At 50.9% G+C, this 19896-nt stretch overlaps 1 protein-coding gene across 2 annotated transcripts in view; it reads left to right on the top strand.

Annotated features, from left to right (window-relative positions):
- Nucleotides 1-1708: 1708 nt before the first annotated feature.
- Nucleotides 1709-19896, top strand: part of LOC121273362 (serine/threonine-protein phosphatase 6 regulatory ankyrin repeat subunit C-like) — a 112654-nt gene continuing 94466 nt past the window's right edge. For both annotated transcript variants that reach the window (XM_041180541.1, XM_041180542.1), the window contains exon 1: nt 1709-1883. In XM_041180541.1, coding sequence (XP_041036475.1) covers nt 1857-1883 — 27 coding nt within the window. In that variant the 5' untranslated portion in view covers nt 1709-1856. The remainder of the gene's footprint in view (nt 1884-19896) is intronic.

The following is a 19896-nucleotide window of genomic DNA, read 5'->3' as shown; positions in this document are numbered from 1 at the left end:
CCTCACCCCCACCTCAAAACCTCACCCCCACCTCAAAACCTCACCCCCACCTCAAAACCTACGACCCCCACCTCAAAACCTGACTGACCCCCACCTCAAAACCTGACCCCCACCTCAAAACCTGACCCCCACCTCAAAACCTGACTGAGCCCCCACCTCAAAACCTGACTGACCCCCACCTCAAAACCTCACCCCCACCTCAAAACCTCACCCCCACCTCAAAACCTCACCCCCACCTCAAAACCTGACTGAGCCCCACCTCAAAACCTCACCCCCACCTCAAAACCTCACCCCCACCTCAAAACCTGACTGACCCCCACCTCAAAACCTCACCCCCACCTCAAAACCTCACCCCCACCTCAAAACCTGACTGACGCCACCCCCCCCCCCCCCCCACCCCTGCAGGTGGCGGTGTCTCTGGAGGACCTGCTGCTTGGAGCCAGGCCTGTAGGTGGCGGTGTCTGTGGAAGACCTGCCGCTTGGAGCCGGGCCTGTAGGTGGCAGTGTCTGTGGAAGACCTGCCGCTTGGAGCCGGGCCTGTAGGTGGCGGTGTCTCTGGAGGACCTGCTGCTTGGAGCCAGGCCTGTAGGTGGCAGTGTCTCTGGAGGACCTGCTGCTTGGAGCCGGGCCTGTAGGTGGCGGTGTCTCTGGAGGACCTGCTGCTTGGAGCCAGGCCTGTAGGTGGCGGTGTTTGTGGAAGACCTGCCGCTTGGAGCCGGGCCTGCAGGTGGCAGTGTCTGTGGAAGACCTGCCGCTTGGAGCCGGGCCTGCAGGTGGCGGAGTCTGTTCCGTGGAGGACCTGCTGTTTGCAGCCGTGCCTGCAGGTAGCGGTGTTTGTTCTGTGAAGGTCCTGCCGGTTGGATGCGGGCCTACAAATGGCGGTGTCTGTGGAGCACCCGCTCCTTCCCCCCCATCCCCACCCCCTGGTTGGAGCCGGGCCTGCAGGTGGCGGTGTCTCTGGAGGTCCTGCTGTTTGGAGCAGGGCCTGCAGGTGACGCTGTCTCTGGAGGACCTGCCGGTTGGAGCCGGGCCTACAGGTGCCGGTGTCTCTGGAGGACCTGCCGGTTGGAGCCGGGCCTGCAGGTGTTGGTGTCTGTTCTGTGGAGGAACTGCCGGTTGGAGCCGGGCCTGCAGGTGGCGGTGTTTTCGGGGGACCTGCCTGTCGGTGCCAGGCCCGCAGGTGGCGGTGTTCGTGGAGGACCTGCCGGTTGGTGCCAGGCCTGCAGGTGGCGGTGTTTTCGGGGGACCTGCCTGTCGGTGCCGGGCCTGCAGGTGGCGGTGTTAACGGAGGACCTGCCTGTCGGTGCCAGGCCTGCAGGTGGCGGTGTTGCTGGAGGACCAGCTGGTTGGTGCCTGGCCTGCAGGTGGCGGTGTCTCTGGACGTCCAGCCGGTTGATACCAGGCCTGCAGGTGGCGCTGTCTCTGGAGGTCCTGCTGGTTGGTGCCGGGCCTGCAGGTGGCGGTGTCGCTGGACATCCTGCCGGTTGGTGCCAGGCCTGCAGGTGGCGGTGTACGTGGAGGAACTGCAGGTTGGAGCCGGACCTGCAGATGGCGGTGTCTGTGGAGGACCTGCAGCTTGAAGCCAGGCCTGCAGGTGGCGGTGTCTGTGGAGGACCTGCAGGTTGGAGCCGGACCTGCAGGTGGCGGTGTCGCTGGAGCACACTCTCCTGAACACCGCCCCCACCACCCCCCCCGGGTTGGAGCCGCGCTCTGAAGCGGCCTCTGGCTGGCGCTGGGGCCCCCAGTGATGATCCAGAGAGTCTGCCGGCGGCTGCAGCAGCTCCTCCTCCCCCGTCCTCCTCCTCCTCTGGGCCTCGGCCTCGGCTTCCCGCGGCCCCCACCACAGCGAGCGGGACATGGGGGTCCTCAGCCTGACGGAGCAGGTGAGCGGCCTGGGCAGGGAGAGGGAGGGAGGGAGGGGGTCCGTTTCCCAGGCTGGGGAGAGCCCGGGGATGTGAGGCCTACAGGCTCGGGGGTTAGCCTGGCCTTAAAGACTGGGAGGTGCAGGGGGACCGGTTACTGCAGGGAACCTGGGCCTGAATCCCCGCAATTACTGGGGTTAAATCTCTCAGTTACTGGGGTTTAAATCTCTCAGTTACTGGGGTTTGAATCTCTCAGTTACTGGGGTTAAATCTCTCAGTTACTGGGGTTTGAATCCCTCAGTTACTGGGGTTAAATCTCTCAGTTACTGGGGTTTGAATCCCTCAGTTACTGGGGTTAAATCTCTCAGTTACTGGGGTTTGAATCCCTCAGTTACTGGGGTTAAATCTCTCAGTTACTGGGGTTTGAATCCCTCAGTTATTGGGGTTTAAATCTCTCAGTTACTGGGGTTTGAATCTCTCAGTTACTGGGGTTAAATCTCTCAGTTACTGGGGTTTAAATCCCTCAGTTACTGGGGTTTAAATCCCTCAGTTATTGGGGTTTAAATCCCTCAGTTACTGGGGTTAAATCTCTCAGTTACTGGGGTTTGAATCCCTCAGTTATTGGGGTTTAAATCCCTCAGTTACTGGGGTTTAAATCCCTCAGTTATTGGGGTTTAAATCCCTCAGTTATTGGGGTTTAAATCCCTCAGTTACTGGGGTTTGAATCTCTCAGTTACTGGGGTTTGAATCTCTCAGTTACTGGGGTTTGAATCCCTCAGTTATTGGGGTTTAAATCCCTCAGTTATTGGGGTTTGAATCCCTCAGTTATTGGGGTTTAAATCCCTCAGTTATTGGGGTTTAAATCCCTCAGTTACTGGGGTTTGAATCCCTCAGTTATTGGGGTTTAAATCCCTCAGTTATTGGGGTTTAAATCCCTCAGTTACTGGGGTTTGAATCCCTCAGTTATTGGGGTTTAAATCCCTCAGTTATTGGGGTTTAAATCCCTCAGTTATTGGGGTTTAAATCCCTCAGTTACTGGGGTTTGAATCCCTCAGTTATTGGGGTTTAAATCCCTCAGTTACTGGGGTTTGAATCCCTCAGTTATTGGGGTTTAAATCCCTCAGTTACTGGGGTTTGAATCTCTCAGTTACTGGGGTTTGAATCCCTCAGTTACTGGGGTTTGAATCCCTCAGTTATTGGGGTTTAAATCCCTCAGTTATTGGGGTTTAAATCCCTCAGTTATTGGGGTTTAAATCCCTCAGTTATTGGGGTTTAAATCCCTCAGTTACTGGGGTTTGAATCTCTCAGTTACTGGGGTTTGAATCCCTCAGTTATTGGGGTTTAAATCCCTCAGTTACTGGGGTTTGAATCTCTCAGTTACTGGGGTTTGAATCCCTCAGTTATTGGGGTTTAAATCCCTCAGTTACTGGGGTTTGAATCCCTCAGTTATTGGGGTTTAAATCCCTCAGTTACTGGGGTTTGAATCTCTCAGTTACTGGGGTTTGAATCCCTCAGTTACTGGGGTTTGAATCTCTCAGTTACTGGGGTTTGAATCCCTCAGTTACTGGGGTTTGAATCCCTCAGTTACTGGGGTTTGAATCCCTCAGTTACTGGGGTTTGAATCCCTCAGTTACTGGGGTTTGAATCTCTCAGTTACTGGGGTTTAAATCCCTCAGTTACTGGGGTTTAAATCCCTCAGTTACTGGGGTTTAAATCCCTCAGTTACTGGGGTTTAAATCTCTCAGTTACTGGGGTTTGAATCCCTCAGTTATTGGGGTTTAAATCCCTCAGTTATTGGGGTTTAAATCCCTCAGTTATTGGGGTTTAAATCCCTCAGTTATTGGGGTTTAAATCCCTCAGTTACTGGGGTTTGAATCTCTCAGTTACTGGGGTTTGAATCCCTCAGTTATTGGGGTTTAAATCCCTCAGTTACTGGGGTTTGAATCTCTCAGTTACTGGGGTTTGAATCCCTCAGTTATTGGGGTTTAAATCCCTCAGTTACTGGGGTTTGAATCCCTCAGTTATTGGGGTTTAAATCCCTCAGTTACTGGGGTTTGAATCTCTCAGTTACTGGGGTTTGAATCCCTCAGTTACTGGGGTTTGAATCCCTCAGTTACTGGGGTTTGAATCCCTCAGTTACTGGGGTTTGAATCCCTCAGTTACTGGGGTTTGAATCCCTCAGTTACTGGGGTTTGAATCCCTCAGTTACTGGGGTTTGAATCCCTCAGTTACTGGGGTTTGAATCTCTCAGTTACTGGGGTTTAAATCCCTCAGTTACTGGGGTTTAAATCCCTCAGTTACTGGGGTTTAAATCCCTCAGTTACTGGGGTTTAAATCTCTCAGTTACTGGGGTTTGAATCCCTCAGTTACTGGGGTTTGAATCCCTCAGTTACTGGGGTTTGAATCTCTCAGTTACTGGGGTTTAAATCCCTCAGTTACTGGGGTTTAAATCCCTCAGTTACTGGGGTTTGAATCTCTCAGTTACTGGGGTTTGAATCCCTCAGTTACTGGGGTTTGAATCTCTCAGTTACTGGGGTTTAAATCCCTCAGTTACTGGGGTTTGAATCCCTCAGTTACTGGGGTTTGAATCCCTCAGTTACTGGGGTTTGAATCCCTCAGTTACTGGGGTTTAAATCCCTCAGTTACTGGGGTTAAATCCCTCAGTTACTGGGGTTTAAATCCCTCAGTTACTGGAGTTTAAATCCCTCAGTTACTGGGGTTTAAATCTCTCAGTTACTGGGGTTAAATCCCTCAGTTACTGGGGTTTAAATCTCTCAGTTACTGGGGTTTAAATCCCTCAGTTACTGGGGTTTGAATCTCTCAGTTACTGGGGTTTGAATCCCTCAGTTACTGGGGTTTGAATCTCTCAGTTACTGGGGTTTGAATTCCTCAGTTACTGGGGTTTGAATCCCTCAGTTACTGGGGTTTGAATCTCTCAGTTACTGTGGTTTGAATTCCTCAGTTACTGGGGTTTGAATCCCTCAGTTACTGGGGTTTGAATCCCTCAGTTACTGGGGTTTGAATCCCTCAGTTACTGGGGTTAAATCCCTCAGTTACTGGTGTTAAATCTCTCAGTTACTGGGGTTTGAATCCCTCAGTTATTGGGGTTTGAATCCCTCAGTTACTGGGGTTTGAATCTCTCAGTTACTGGGGTTTGAATTCCTCAGTTACTGGGGTTTGAATCCCTCAGTTACTGGGGTTTGAATCCCTCAGTTACTGGGGTTTGAATCCCTCAGTTACTGGGGTTTAAATCCCTCAGTTACTGGGGTTTAAATCCCTCAGTTACTGGGGTTTGAATCCCTCAGTTACTGGGGTTTAAATCCCTCAGTTACTGGGGTTTAAATCCCTCAGTTACTGGGGTTTAAATCCCTCAGTTACTGGGGTTTAAATCCCTCAGTTACTGGGGTTTAAATCCCTCAGTTACTGGGGTTTAAATCCCTCAGTTACTGGGGTTTAAATCCCTCAGTTACTGGGGTTTGAATCCCTCAGTTACTGGGGTTTAAATCCCTCAGTTACTGGGGTTTAAATCCCTCAGTTACTGGGGTTTAAATCCCTCAGTTACTGGGGTTTAAATCCCTCAGTTACTGGGATTTGAATCCCTCAGTTACTGGGGTTTAAATCCCTCAGTTACTGGGGTTTAAGTCTCTCAGTTACTGGGGTTTAAATCCCTCAGTTACTGGGGTTTGAATCCCTCAGTTACTGGGGTTTGAATCCCTCAGTTACTGGGATTTGAATCCCTCAGTTATTGGGGTTTGAATCCCTCAGTTATTGGGGTTTAAATCCCTCAGTTACTGGGGTTTGAATCCCTCAGTTACTGGGGTTTGAATCCCTCAGTTGCTGGGGTTTGAATCCCTCAGTTGCTGGGGTTTGAATCCCTCAGTTGCTGGGGTTTGAATCCCTCAGTTACTGGGGTTTGAATCCCTCAGTTGCTGGGGTGTGAATCCCTCAGTTACTGGGGTTTGAATCCCTCAGTTACTGGGGTTTGAATCCCTCAGTTACTGGGGTTTGAATCCCTCAGCTATTGTGGTTTGAAACCCTCAGTTATTGGGGATTGATTCTCTCAGTTACTGGGGTTTGAATCCCTCAGTTACTGGGGTTTGAATCCCTCAGTTACCGGGGTTTGAATCCCTCAGTTACCGGGGTTTGAATCCCTCAGTTACCGGGGTTTGAATCCCTCAGTTACCGGGGTTTGAATCCCTCAGTTACCGGGGTTTGAATCCCTCAGTTACCGGGGTTTGAATCCCTCAGTTACTGGGGTTTGAATCCCTCAGTTACTGGGGTTTGAATCCCTCAGTTACTGGGGTTTGAATCCCTCAGTTACTGGGGTTTGAATCCCTCAGTTACTGGGGTTTGAATCCCTCAGTTACTGGGGTTTGGATCCCTCAGTTACTGGGGTTTGGATCCCTCAGTTACTGGGGTTTGAATCCCTCAGTTACTGGGGTTTGAATCCCTCAGTTACTGGGGTTTAACTCTCTCAGGTCTTGGGGTTTGAATCCCTCAGGTCCTGGGGTTTGAATCCCTCAATTACTGGGGTTTGAATCCCTCAATTACTGGGGTTTAATTCCCTCAGTTACTGGGGTTTAAATCCCTCAGTTACTGGGGTTTGAATTCCTCAGTTACTGGGGTTTGAATCCCTCAGTTACTGGGGTTTAACTCTCTCAGGTCTTGGGGTTTGAATCCCTCAGGTCCTGGGGTTTGAATCCCTCAATTACTGGGGTTTAAATTCCTCAGTTACTGGGGTTTAATTCCCTCAGTTACTGGGGTTTAAATCCCTCAGTTACTGGGGTTTAAATCTCTCAGTTACTGGGGTTTGAATCCCCAGTTACTGGGGTTTGAATCCCTCAGTTATTGGGGTTTAAATCCCTCAGTTACTGGGGTTTGAATCCCTCAGTTACTGGGGTTTGAATCCCTCAGTTACTGGGGTTTGAATCCCTCAGTTACTGGGGTTTGAATCCCTCAGTTACTGGGGTTTGAATCCCTCAGTTAATGTGGTTTAAATCCCTCAGTTACTGGGGTTTAAATCCCTCAGTTACTGGGGTTTAAATCCCTCAGTTACTGGGGTTTAAATCCCTCAGTTACTGGGGTTTAAATCCCTCAGTTACTGGGGTTTAAATCCCTCAGTTACTGGGGTTTGAATCCCTCAGTTACTGGGGTTTGAATCCCTCAGTTACTGGGGTTTGAATCCCTCAGTTACTGGGGTGTGAATCCCTCAGTTAATGGGGTTTAAATCCCTCAGTTGCTGGTGTTTAAATCCCTTAGTTACTGGGGTTTAAATCCCTCAGTTACTGGAGTTTAAATCCCTCAGTTACTGGGGTTTAAATCCCTCAGTTACTGGGGTTTAAATCTCTCAGTTACTGGGGTTTAAATCCCTCAGTTACTGGGGTTTAAATCCCTCAGTTACTGGGGTTTGAATCCCTCAGTTACTGGGGTTTGAATCCCTCAGTTACTGGGGTTTGAATCTCTCAGTTACTGGGGTTTAAATCCCTCAGTTACTGGGGTTTAAATCCCTCAGTTATTCGGGTTTAAATCCCTCAGTTACTGGGGTTTAAATCCCTCAGTTACTGGGGTTTAAATCCCTCAGTTACTGGGGTTTAAATCCATCAGTTATTGGGGTTTAAATCCATCAGTTATTGGGGTTTAATTCCCTCAGTTACTGGGGTTTGAATCGCTCTATTGTTGGGGCTGAAATCCCTCTATTATTGGGGTTTAGATCCCGCTATTATTGGGGTTTAAATCCCTCTATTGTTGGGGTTTCAATCCCTCTATTGTTGGGGTTTCAATCCCTCTATTGTTGGGGTTTAAATCCCTCTATTGTTGGGGTTTAAATCCCTCTATTGTTGGGGTTTAAATCCCTCTATTGTTGGGGTTTAAATTCCTCTATTGTTGGGGTTTAAATTCCTCTCTTGTTGGGCTTTAAATTCCTCTATTGTTGGGCTTTAAATTCCTCTAATGTTGGGCTTTAAATCCCTCTAATGTTGGGCTTTAAATCCCTCTATTGTTGGGCTTTAAATCCCTCTATTGTTGGAGTTTAAATCCCTCTATTGTTGGGGTTTAAATCCCTCTATTATTGCGGTTTAAGTCTCTATTATTGTGACTGACATCCCTGTATTATTGGGGTTTAAATCCCCGTATTATTGGGGTTTAAATCCCTGTATTATTGGGGTTTAAATCCCTGTATTATTGGGGCCGAAATCCCTGTATTATTGGGGCCGAAATCCCTCTGTTATTGGGGCCGAAATCCCTCTGTTATTGGGGCCGAAATCCCTCTGTTATTGGGGCCGAAATCCCTCTGTTATTGGGGCCGAAATCCCTCTGTTATTGGGGCCGAAATCCCTCTGTTATTGGGGCCGAAATCCCTCTGTTATTGGGGCCGAAATCCCTCTGTTATTGGGGCCGAAATCCCTCTGTTATTGGGGCCGAAATCCCTCTGTTATTGGGGCCGAAATCCCTCTGTTATTGGGGCCGAAATCCCTCTGTTATTGGGGCCGAAATCCCTCTGTTATTGGGGCCGAAATCCCTCTGTTATTGGGGCCGAAATCCCTCTGTTATTGGGGCCGAAATCCCTCTGTTATTGGGGCCGAAATCCCTCTGTTATTGGGGCCGAAATCCCTCTGTTATTGGGGCCGAAATCCCTCTGTTATTGGGGCCGAAATCCCTCTGTTATTGGGGCCGAAATCCCTCTGTTATTGGGGCCGAAATCCCTCTGTTATTGGGGCCGAAATCCCTCTGTTATTGGGGCCGAAATCCCTCTGTTATTGGGGCCGAAATCCCTCTGTTATTGGGGCCGAAATCCCTCTGTTATTGGGGCCGAAATCCCTCTGTTATTGGGGCCGAAATCCCTCTGTTATTGGGGCCGAAATCCCTCTGTTATTGGGGCCGAAATCCCTCTGTTATTGGGGCCGAAATCCCTCTGTTATTGGGGCCGAAATCCCTCTGTTATTGGGGCCGAAATCCCTCTGTTATTGGGGCCGAAATCCCTCTGTATTGGGGCCGAAATCCCTCTGTTATGGGGCCGAAATCCCTCTGTTATTGGGGCCGAAATCCCTCTGTTATTGGGGCCGAAATCCCTCTGTTATTGGGGCCGAAATCCCTCTGTTATTGGGGCCGAAATCCCTCTGTTATTGGGGCCGAAATCCCTCTGTTATTGGGGCCGAAATCCCTCTGTTATTGGGGCCGAAATCCCTCTGTTATTGGGGCCGAAATCCCTCTGTTATTGGGGCCGAAATCCCTCTGTTATTGGGGCCGAAATCCCTCTGTTATTGGGGCCGAAATCCCTCTGTTATTGGGGCCGAAATCCCTCTGTTATTGGGGCCGAAATCCCTCTGTTATTGGGGCCGAAATCCCTCTGTTATTGGGGCCGAAATCCCTCTGTTATTGGGGCCGAAATCCCTCTGTTATTGGGCCCAAATCCCTCTGTTATTGGGGCCCAAATCCCTCTGTTATTGGGGCCCAAATCCCTCTGTTATTGGGGCCCAAATCCCTCTGTTATTGGGGCCCAAATCCCTCTGTTATTGGGGCCCAAATCCCTCTGTTATTGGGGCCCAAATCCCTCTGTTATTGGGGCCCAAATCCCTCTGTTATTGGGGCCCAAATCCCTCTGTTATTGGGGCCCAAATCCCTCTGTTATTGGGGCCCAAATCCCTCTGTTATTGGGGCCCAAATCCCTCTGTTATTGGGGCCCAAATCCCTCTGTTATTGGGGCCCAAATCCCTCTGTTATTGGGGCCCAAATCCCTCTGTTATTGGGGCCCAAATCCCTCTGTTATTGGGGCCCAAATCCCTCTGTTATTGGGGCCCAAATCCCTCTGTTATTGGGGCCCAAATCCCTCTGTTATTGGGGCCCAAATCCCTCTGTTATTGGGGCCCAAATCCCTCTGTTATTGGGGCCCAAATCCCTCTGTTATTGGGGCCCAAATCCCTCTGTTATTGGGGCCCAAATCCCTCTGTTATTGGGGCCCAAATCCCTCTGTTATTGGGGCCCAAATCCCTCTGTTATTGGGGCCCAAATCCCTCTGTTATTGGGGCCCAAATCCCTCTGTTATTGGGGCCCAAATCCCTCTGTTATTGGGGCCCAAATCCCTCTGTTATTGGGGCCCAAATCCCTCTGTTATTGGGGCCCAAATCCCTCTGTTATTGGGGCCCAAATCCCTCTGTTATTGGGGCCCAAATCCCTCTGTTATTGGGGCCCAAATCCCTCTGTTATTGGGGCCCAAATCCCTCTGTTATTGGGGCCCAAATCCCTCTGTTATTGGGGCCCAAATCCCTCTGTTATTGGGGCCCAAATCCCTCTGTTATTGGGGCCCAAATCCCTCTGTTATTGGGGCCCAAATCCCTCTGTTATTGGGGCCCAAATCCCTCTGTTATTGGGGCCCAAATCCCTCTGTTATTGGGGCCCAAATCCCTCTGTTATTGGGGCCCAAATCCCTCTGTTATTGGGGCCCAAATCCCTCTGTTATTGGGGCCCAAATCCCTCTGTTATTGGGGCCCAAATCCCTCTGTTATTGGGGCCCAAATCCCTCTGTTATTGGGGCCCAAATCCCTCTGTTATTGGGGCCCAAATCCCTCTGTTATTGGGGCCCAAATCCCTCTGTTATTGGGGCCCAAATCCCTCTGTTATTGGGGCCCAAATCCCTCTGTTATTGGGGCCCAAATCCCTCTGTTATTGGGGCCCAAATCCCTCTGTTATTGGGGCCCAAATCCCTCTGTTATTGGGGCCCAAATCCCTCTGTTATTGGGGCCCAAATCCCTCTGTTATTGGGGCCCAAATCCCTCTATTATTGGGGCCCAAATCCCTCTATTATTGGGGCCCAAATCCCTCTATTATTGGGGCCCAAATCCCTCTATTATTGGGGCCCAAATCCCTCTATTATTGGGGCCCAAATCCCTCTATTATTGGGGCCCAAATCCCTCTATTATTGGGGCCCAAATCCCTCTATTATTGGGGCCCAAATCCCTCTATTATTGGGGCCCAAATCCCTCTATTATTGGGGCCCAAATCCCTCTATTATTGGGGCCCAAATCCCTCTATTATTGGGGCCCAAATCCCTCTATTATTGGGGCCCAAATCCCTCTATTATTGGGGCCCAAATCCCTCTATTATTGGGGCCCAAATCCCTCTATTATTGGGGCCCAAATCCCTCTATTATTGGGGCCCAAATCCCTCTATTATTGGGGCCCAAATCCCTCTATTATTGGGGCCCAAATCCCTCTATTATTGGGGCCCAAATCCCTCTATTATTGGGGCCCAAATCCCTCTGTTATTGGGGCCCAAATCCCTCTGTTATTGGGGCCCAAATCCCTCTGTTATTGGGGTTTAAATCCCTCAGTTATTGGGGTTTAAATCCCTCAGTTATTGGGGTTTAAATCCCTCAGTTATTGGGGTTTAAATCCCTGTATTATTGGGGTTGACATCCCTCTATTGTTGGGGTTGACATCCCACTATTGTTGGGGTTGACATCCCTCTATTGTTGGGGTTTAAATCCCTCTATTGTTGGGGTTTAAATCCCTCTATTGTTGGGGTTTAAATCCCTCTATTGTTGGGGTTTAAATCCCTCTATTATTGGGGTTTAAATCCCTCTATTATTGGGGTTTAAATCCCTCTATTGTTGGGGTTTAAATCCCTCTATTATTGGGGTTTAAATCCCTCTATTATTGGGGTTTAAATCCCTCTATTATTGGGGTTGACATCCCTCTATTATTGGGGTTGACATCCCTCTATTATTAGGGTTTAAATCCCTCAGTTATTGGGGTTTAAATCCCTCAGTTATTGGGGTTTAAATCCCTCTGTTATTGGGTTGACATCCCTGTATTATTGGGTTGACATCCCTGTATTATTGGGGTTGACATCCCTGTATTATTGGGGTTGACATCCCTTTATTATTGGGGTTGACATCCCTTTATTATTGGGGTTGACATCCCTCTATTGTTGGGGTTTCAATCCCTCTATTATTGGGGTTTAAATCCCTCTATTATTGGGTTGACATCCCTGTATTATTGGGGTTGACATCCCTTTATTATTGGGGTTGACATCCCTCTATTATTGGGGTTGACATCCCTCTATTATTGGGGTTGACATCCCTCTATTGTTGGGGTTTAAATCCCTCTATTGTTGGGGTTTAAATCCCTCTATTGTTGCGGTTGACATCCCTCTATTATTAGGGTTTTCATCTCTATTATTGGGGTTTAAATCCCTCAGTTATTGGGGTTTAAATCCCTCAGTTATTGGGGTTTAAATCCCTCTATTATTGGGTTGACATCCCTGTATTATTGGGTTGACATCCCTGTATTATTAGGGTTGACATCCCTTTATTATTGGGGTTAACATCCCTTTATTATTGGGGTTGACATCCCTCTATTATTGGGGTTGACATCCCTCTATTGTTGGGGTTTCAATCCCTCTATTATTGGGGTTTAAATCCCTCTATTATTGGGGTTTAAATCCCTCTATTATTGGGTTGACATCCCTGTATTATTGGGGTTGACATCCCTTTATTATTGGGGTTGACCTCCCTCTATTATTGGGGTTGACATCCCTCTATTATTGGGGTTGACATCCCTCTATTATTGGGGTTGACATCCCTCTATTGTTGGGGTTTAAATCCCTCTATTGTTGGGGTTTAAATCCCTCTATTATTGCGGTTGACATCCCTCTATTGTTGGGGTTGACGTCCCTCTATTGTTGGGCTTTTAATCCCTCTATTGTCAGGCTTTTAATCCCTCTATTGTCGGGCTTTTAATCCCTCTATTGTCGGTCTTTTAATCCCTCTATTGTCGGGCTTTTAATCCCTCTATTGTCGGGGTTTTAATCCCTCTATTGTCGGGCTTTTAATCCCTCTATTGTCGTGCTTTTAATCCCTCTATTGTCGGGGTTTTAATCCCTCTATTGTCGGGGTTTTAATCCCTCTATTGTCGGGGTTTTAATCCCTCTATTGTCGGGGTTTTAATCCCTCTATTGTCGGGGTTTTAATGTCTGTATTCCCGGGGGTGTAAATCCTCAATTATTGGGGTATTAATCTGTGTTCCCAGTGGTTTAAATCCTCAATTATTGGGGTTTTAATCTCTGTGTTGCCAGTGGTTTAAATCCTCAATTATTAGGGTTTTAATCTCTGTGTTTCCCGGGGTTTAAATCCTCAATTATTGGAGTTCTAATCTCTCTGTTCCCTGTGGTTTAAATCCTCAATTATTGGGGTTTTAATCTCTGTGTTCCCCGGGGTTTAAATCCTCAATTATTGGGGTTTTAATCTCTATGCTCCCGAGGGTTTAAATCCTCAATTATTGGGGTTTTAATCTCTGTGTTCTCTGTGGTTTAAATCCTCACTTATTGGGGTATTAATCTCTGTGTTCCTGAGGGTTTAAATCCTTAATTATTGGGGTAATCTCTGTGTTCCCAGGGGTTTAAATCCTCAATTATTGGAGTTTTAATCATTGTTCCCAGGGGTTTAAATCTTCAATTATTGGAGTTTTAATCTGTGTTCTCAGTGGTTTACATCCTCAATTATTGGAGTTTTAATCTCTGTGTTCCCCGGGGTTTAAATCCTCAATTATTGGAGTTTTAATCTGTGTTCTCAGCGGTTTAAATCCTCAATTATTGGGGTTTTGATCTCTGTGTTGCCAGTGGTTTAAATCCTCAATTATTGGGTTTGTAATCTCTGTGTTCCCGAGCGTTTAAATCCTCAATTATTGGGGTATTAATCTGTGTTCCCAGGGGTTTAAATCCTCAGTTATTGTGGTTTTAATCTCTTGTGTTCCCCAGGGTTTAAATCCTCAATTATTGGGGTTTTAATCTCTGTGTTTCTCGGGGTTTAAATCCTCAATTATTGGGGTTTTACTCTTGTGTTCCCAGGGGTTTAAATCCTCAATTATTGGGATTTTAATCTCTGTGTTTTCAGTGGTTTAAATCCTCAATTATTGGAGTTTTAATCTCTGTGTTCTCGGGGGTTTAAATCGTCAATTATTGGGGTATTAATCTCTGTGTTGCCAGTGGTTTAAATCCTCAATTATTGGAGTTTTACTCTGTGTTCCCAGGGGTTTAAATCCTCAATTATTGGAGTTTTAATCTGTGTTCTCAGTGGTTTAAATCCTCAATTATTGGGGTTTTAATCTCTCTGTTTCCCCGGGTTTTAAATCCTCAGTTATTGGGGGTTTAATTCTGAATTATACAGGAGCCCAATCCCTGTTTTACTGGGGGTTTTAATCGTCAAATGGATCTTAAATGCTCAAAATTGGGGTTTTAATCTTCAGTTATATTAACGTTTATTCCCTGTGTTATTGGTGGTTTCAATCCATAATTACATTAGGGTATGATCCCTGTTAATAGTTATTTTAATCCTCAATTATAATGGGGTTCAATCCCCGTATCATCGGGTGTGTGCCCCAATGAGGGTCTGCGCCCCATCAGGGGTTGGTGTACCCGGTTACTGAGTTATGATGTGTGAGTTTTTGGGGTTTGTCTCCTCTGTCTTGGTCATCTGACAGCTGCTATCGACGTTGGGTGTTGATGCACGTGAAGAATATCTTCAAAACCCAGTAGTGCTAGTTTTCAATCAGATTAATTGTGCCTGAAATTTACTTTAATGCTTCAAAGATATATTTTCACTTCTCAGCGATTTAACTCACTGGTTTAAAAGTTTACCTACGATGCAATTAAATCCAGGAGCAGGTTCAAAGGGGCTGAATGGCCCCCTCCTGATCCTCTGTAACAGGCTCGAGGAGGGGGCTGAATGGTCCCTACAACCCTCCCTATCTCTGTAACCTCCTCCAGCCCCGACAACCCTCCCTATCTCTGTAACTTCCTCCAGTCCCTATCGCCCTCCTATCATTGTAACCTCCTCCAGCCCCTACAACCCTCCCCATCTCTGTAACCTCCTCCAAGCCCTTACAACACTCCCTATCTCTGTACCCTCCTCCAGCTCCTACAACCCTCCCTGTCTCTGTAACCTCCTCCAGCCCCTACAACCCTCCCCATCTCTGTAACCTCCTCCAGCCCCTACAACCCTCCCTATCTCAGTAACCTCATCCAGCACCTACAACCCTCCCTACCTCTGTAACCTTCTCCAGGCCCTACAACCCCCCCATCTCTGTAACCTCCTCCAGTCCTTACACTCTCCCTAACTCTGTAACCTCCTCCAGCCCCTACAACCCACCCTATCTCTGTAACCTCTTCCAGTCCCTACACCCCTCCCTATCTCTGTAACCTCCTACAGCCCCTACACCCCTCCCAATCTCTGTAACCTCCTCCAGCCCCAACACCCCTCCCTATCTCTGTAACCTCCTCCAGCCCTTACAACCCTCCCTATCTCTGTAACCTCCTCCAGCCCCCTACAACCCTCCCAATCTCTGTAACCTCCTCCAGCCTCTACACCCCTGCCTATCTCTGTAACCTCCTCCAGCCCCTACAACCCTCCCTATCTCTGTAACGCCCTCCTGCCTCTACACCCCTCCCTATCTCTGTAACATCCTCCAGCCCCTACACCCCTCCCTATCTCTGTAACCTCCTCCAGCCCCTACAAATCTCCCTATCTCTGTAACCTCCTCCAGCCCCTACACACCTCCCTATCTCTGTAACCTCCATCAGCTCCTACACCCCTCCCTATCTCTGTAACTTCCTCCAGCCCCAACACCCCTCCCTATCTCTGTAACCTCCTCCAGCCTCTACACCCCTCCATATCTCTGTAACCTCCTCCAGCCCCTACAACACTCCCTATCTCTGTAACCTCCTCCAGTCCCCTACACCCCTCCCTATCTCTGTAACAGCCTCCAGCCCCCTACACCACTTCCTATCTCTGTAACCTCCTCTCTCTCGCCGCCTGTCCGCCTCTCTCTCGCCGCCTGTCCGCCTCTCTCTCGCCGCCTGTCCGCCTCTCTCTCGCCGCCTGTCCGCCTCTCTCTCGCCGCCTGTCCGCCTCTCTCTCGCCGCCTGTCCGCCTCTCTCTCGCCGCCTGTCCGCCTCTCTCTCGCCGCCTGTCCGCCTCTCCCTCGCCGCCTGTCCGCCTCTCTCTCGCCGCCTGTCCGCCTCTCTCTCGCCGCCTGTCCGCCTCTCTCTCGCCGCCTGTCCGCCTCTCTCTCGCCGCCTGTCCGCCTCTCTCTCGCCGCCTGTCCGCCTCTCTCTCGCCGCCTGTCCGCCTCTCTCTCGCCGCCTGTCCGCCTCTCTCTCGCCGCCTGTCCGCCTCTCTCTCGCCGCCTGTCCGCCTCTCTCTCGCCGCCTGTCCGCCTCTCTCTCGCCGCCCGTCCACCTCTCTCTCGCCGCCCCTCCGCCCCTCTCCCGCCGCCCCTCCGCCCCTCTCCCGCCGCCCCTCCGCCCCTCTCCCGCCGCCCCTCCGCCCCTCTCCCGCCGCCCCTCCGCCCCTCTCCCGCCGCCCCTCCGCCCCTCTCCCGCCGCCCCTCCGCCCCTCTCCCGCCGCCCCTCAGCCCCTCTCCCGCCCGCCCCCTCCGCCCCTCTCCCGCCGCCCCTCCGCCCCTCTCCCGCCGCCCCTCCGCCCCTCTCCCGCCGCCCCCTCCGCCCCTCTCCCGCCGCCCCTCCGCCCCCTCTCCCGCCGCCCTCCGCCCCTCTCCCGCCGCCCCTCCGCCCTCTCCCCGCCGCCCCTCCGCCCCTCTCCCGCCGCCCCTCCGCCCCCTCTCCCGCCGCCCCTCCGCCCCTCTCCCGCCCGCCCCTCCGCCCCTCTCCCGCCGCCCCTACGCCCCTCTCCCGCCCCGCCCCTCCGCCCCTCTCCCTCCGCCCCTCTCCCTCCGCCCCTCTCCCGCCCCGCCCCCCTCCCTCCCGCCCCGCCCCTCCGCCCCTCTCCCGCCGCCCCTCCGCCCCTCTCCCGCCGCCCCTCCGCCCCTCTCCGCCCGCCCCTCCGCCCCTCTCCCGCCGCCCCCTCCGCCCCCTCTCCCGCCGCCCCTCCGCCCCCTCTCCCGCCGCCCCTCCGCCCCTCTCCCGCCGCCCCTCCGCCCCTCTCCCGCCGCCCCTCCGCCCCTCTCCCGCCGCCCCTCCGCCCCTCTCTCTCTCGCTTCCCCCACCCTCCCTTTTAAGACATGCTCCTTAAAATCTACCTGTTTTTCTGATCTTTTGATCCACTATCCATAATATCTCCTCATGTGGCTCGGGGTGAAATTGTGCCTGATAATCACTGCTTGGTAGTGTTACCTTGTGTTATAGGTGCTGTGTAACTGCACGTTATTGTTTACATGCCTGGACACACCAAAGCTGATGGGGAGCAGCTGAAAGGCTTCCACAGTTCCAGTGCCAGTCTAGGAGCCTCCGGGTCTAATTTAATCCCTGCCCTGAGCCGTGTTTTGGTGTTTTTTCGTTGTGCCAGGCGGTGATGTGGCAGCGAGCGGAATGCTCTTGGTACCAGCTGGCAAAACAACTCGAATGTCCCGACATTAAAATAAAACTCTTGATAAATTAAACACGTGCTGCTCAGCAAACGCCAGCAGCATAACAGTTGAGGGTTCCTGTGTGCCCGGCCTTGGTCAGCTGCAACTGTTCGGGAGGCAGTAATTTAATTTAGTCCCTGTCTGATTCACAGCAAAGCAATTGGACAGATTCCTTGTTTCTGTAGGGGACAAAAACGTCTCTCATTTCCACGGTGCCTTTTAGCCTAATGTCCGAAAGCACACGAGTACTTGTTTTTTGTAGTACTGTCACTGTTGTAATGTAGGAAACACAGCAGCCAATTTGCGCACAGCAAGATCCCAAACAGCAATATCATAGCAACCTGGTTGTCAGTGTGATGTCAGAGGGTCAGCGCCGAGGGAGCGCCGTGCTGTTGGAGGGTCAGTGTTGAGGGAGTGCGCACTGTCGGAGGGTCAGCGCTGAGGGAGTGCCGCACTGTTGGAGGGTCAGCGCTGAGCGAGAGCCGCACTGTCGGAGGGTCAGCGCTGAGGGAGCGCCGCACTGTCGGAGGGTCAGTGCTGAGGGAGTGCCGCACTGTCGGAGGGTCAGCGCTGAGGGAGCGCCGCACTGTCGGAGGGTCAGCGCTGAGGGAGCTCCACGTTGTGGGAGGCTCCGTTTTTTGTATGTGGTATTAAGTTGCCCCTCGGGTGGGTGTAAACAGGTTTAACGGGTGTAAATGGCACTATTTCGAGGAAGTGCTGTGGCATTTCTGTCCCGTGCCCTGGAGCCAGCATATTTTTTCACCCATTGCCCCTGACTGATAATCTGGACCCTCTATCACATTTGCTGCCCTGTGCGGGATCTTGCTGTGCACAGACTGGCTGCCTCGTTTCCTACATGACCACAGTTCAGAAGAAAAGAAAGCTGCATTGCCTGTGAATTCGAGGTGGAGGGGGCTTGGCACGTCCTGAGGTTGCGAAAGGAGCGAGAGATTTGTGAGCGTTTGAGAGCATGTCATTTTAGCTGGGACTGTAAGCTACAGAGTCATGATGCTGAGACAACAGGCTGACAGTTTGAGGGGTATTTGGTGGAGGTTGTGTTGAGTTTAGGACGGGTCTCCGCGTGCCGAGGAGTGCTCACTGCTACCTGACTCCCCCTGGGCTTTTGTCACTATCTGCTGTGGTCAGCACTCACCTTGGCACCTGGACCAGTCTGGAGTTGAACCGGGCTCCGAGCCGCTGGTTCCTCTGTCCCCCGGAGACCTTTTGGGCTCCTCCCTCTGGAAGCCTCACAAAGTGTCTGTGCCCTGTTCGCTGGGTGTTGGGTAGCCAATCAGGACTGCCCCAGGGGAATTGCATCATTTCCTGGTTCATCCTTCCGTGCCCGGTGGGCACCGCGGGGACTGGGGTGTTTTGTTGACCCCTTTAATCACGTTTTGATTTAAAGTTTGTAAGGTTCCTTTAAATTTTGTTCTTGGTTTTACAGCTGACCTGAATTAGGGGCTGTGCCTGATTTATCCCAATTTGTTTGATTTGGTTTAATTGGTTTCAATTAAAAGATTATTGCCTGGTTCATCCTTCCGTGCCCGGTGGGCACCGCGGGGACTGGGGTGTTTTGTTGACCCCTTTAATCACATTTTGGTTTGAAGTTGTAAGTTTCCTTTAAATTTTGTTTTTAGTTTTACAGCTGACCTGAATTAGGGGCTGTGCTTGATTTGACCTCATTTTGTTGATTTGGTTTAATTGGTTTAACCTGAAAGATTATTGCCTGGTTCAGGTTTTAGGGCCAGCAAAGCTGGGGTGACGCGGTGTGGGGCTCGGGAACAGATGAGAACTGGGCTCTCCCCGCTGCCCAGGGCAGACTGGATAAGTACCTACCCTCAGTCTTGGGGGGGTACAAGACCAGAACTAGGGGGCCATCCATATAAGACAGTCATTAATAAATCCATTCAGAGGAATTCATTACCTCCTCCACCCCTACAACCCTCCCTATCTCTGTAACCTCCTCCACCCCTACAACCCTCCCTATCTCTGTAACCTCCTCCAACCCTACAACCCTCCCTATCTCTGTAACCTCCTCCAGCCCCTACACCCCTCCCTATCTCTGTAACCTTCTCTAGCCCCTACACCCCTCCCTATCTCTGTAACCTCCTCCAGCCCCTACACCCCTCCCTATCTCTGTAACCTCCTCCAGCCCCTACAACCCTCCCTATCTCTGTAACCTCCTCCAGTTCCTATACCCCTCCCTATCTCTGTAACCACCTCCAGCCCCTACACCCCTCCCTATCTCTGTAACCACCTCCAGCCCGACACCCCTCCCTATCTGTAACCTCCAGCCCCTACGACCCACCCGATCTCTGTAACCTCCACCAGCCCCTACGACCCTCCCTATCTCTGTAACCTCCACCAGCCCCTACGACGCACCCTATCTCTGTAACCTCCTCCAACCCCTACAACCCTTCCTATCTCTGTAACCTCCTCCAGCCCCTACACCCCTCCCTATCTCTGTAACCTCCTCCAGCCCCTACAACCCTCCCTATCTCTGTAACCTACTCCAGCCCCTACAATCCTCACTATCTCTGTAACCTCCTCCAGTCCCTACACCCCCCCATCTCTGTAACCTCCTCCAGCCCCTACAACCCTCCCTATCTCTGTAACCTCCTCCAGCCCCTACAACCCTCCCTGTCTCTGTAACCTCCTCCAGTCCCTATACCCCTCCC

The sequence above is a fragment of the Carcharodon carcharias genome, chromosome X (assembly GCF_017639515.1).
Source record: "Carcharodon carcharias isolate sCarCar2 chromosome X, sCarCar2.pri, whole genome shotgun sequence".
Classification (NCBI taxonomy): Eukaryota; Metazoa; Chordata; class Chondrichthyes; order Lamniformes; family Lamnidae; genus Carcharodon; species Carcharodon carcharias.
This window is presented reverse-complemented; position numbering and strand designations above follow the sequence as displayed.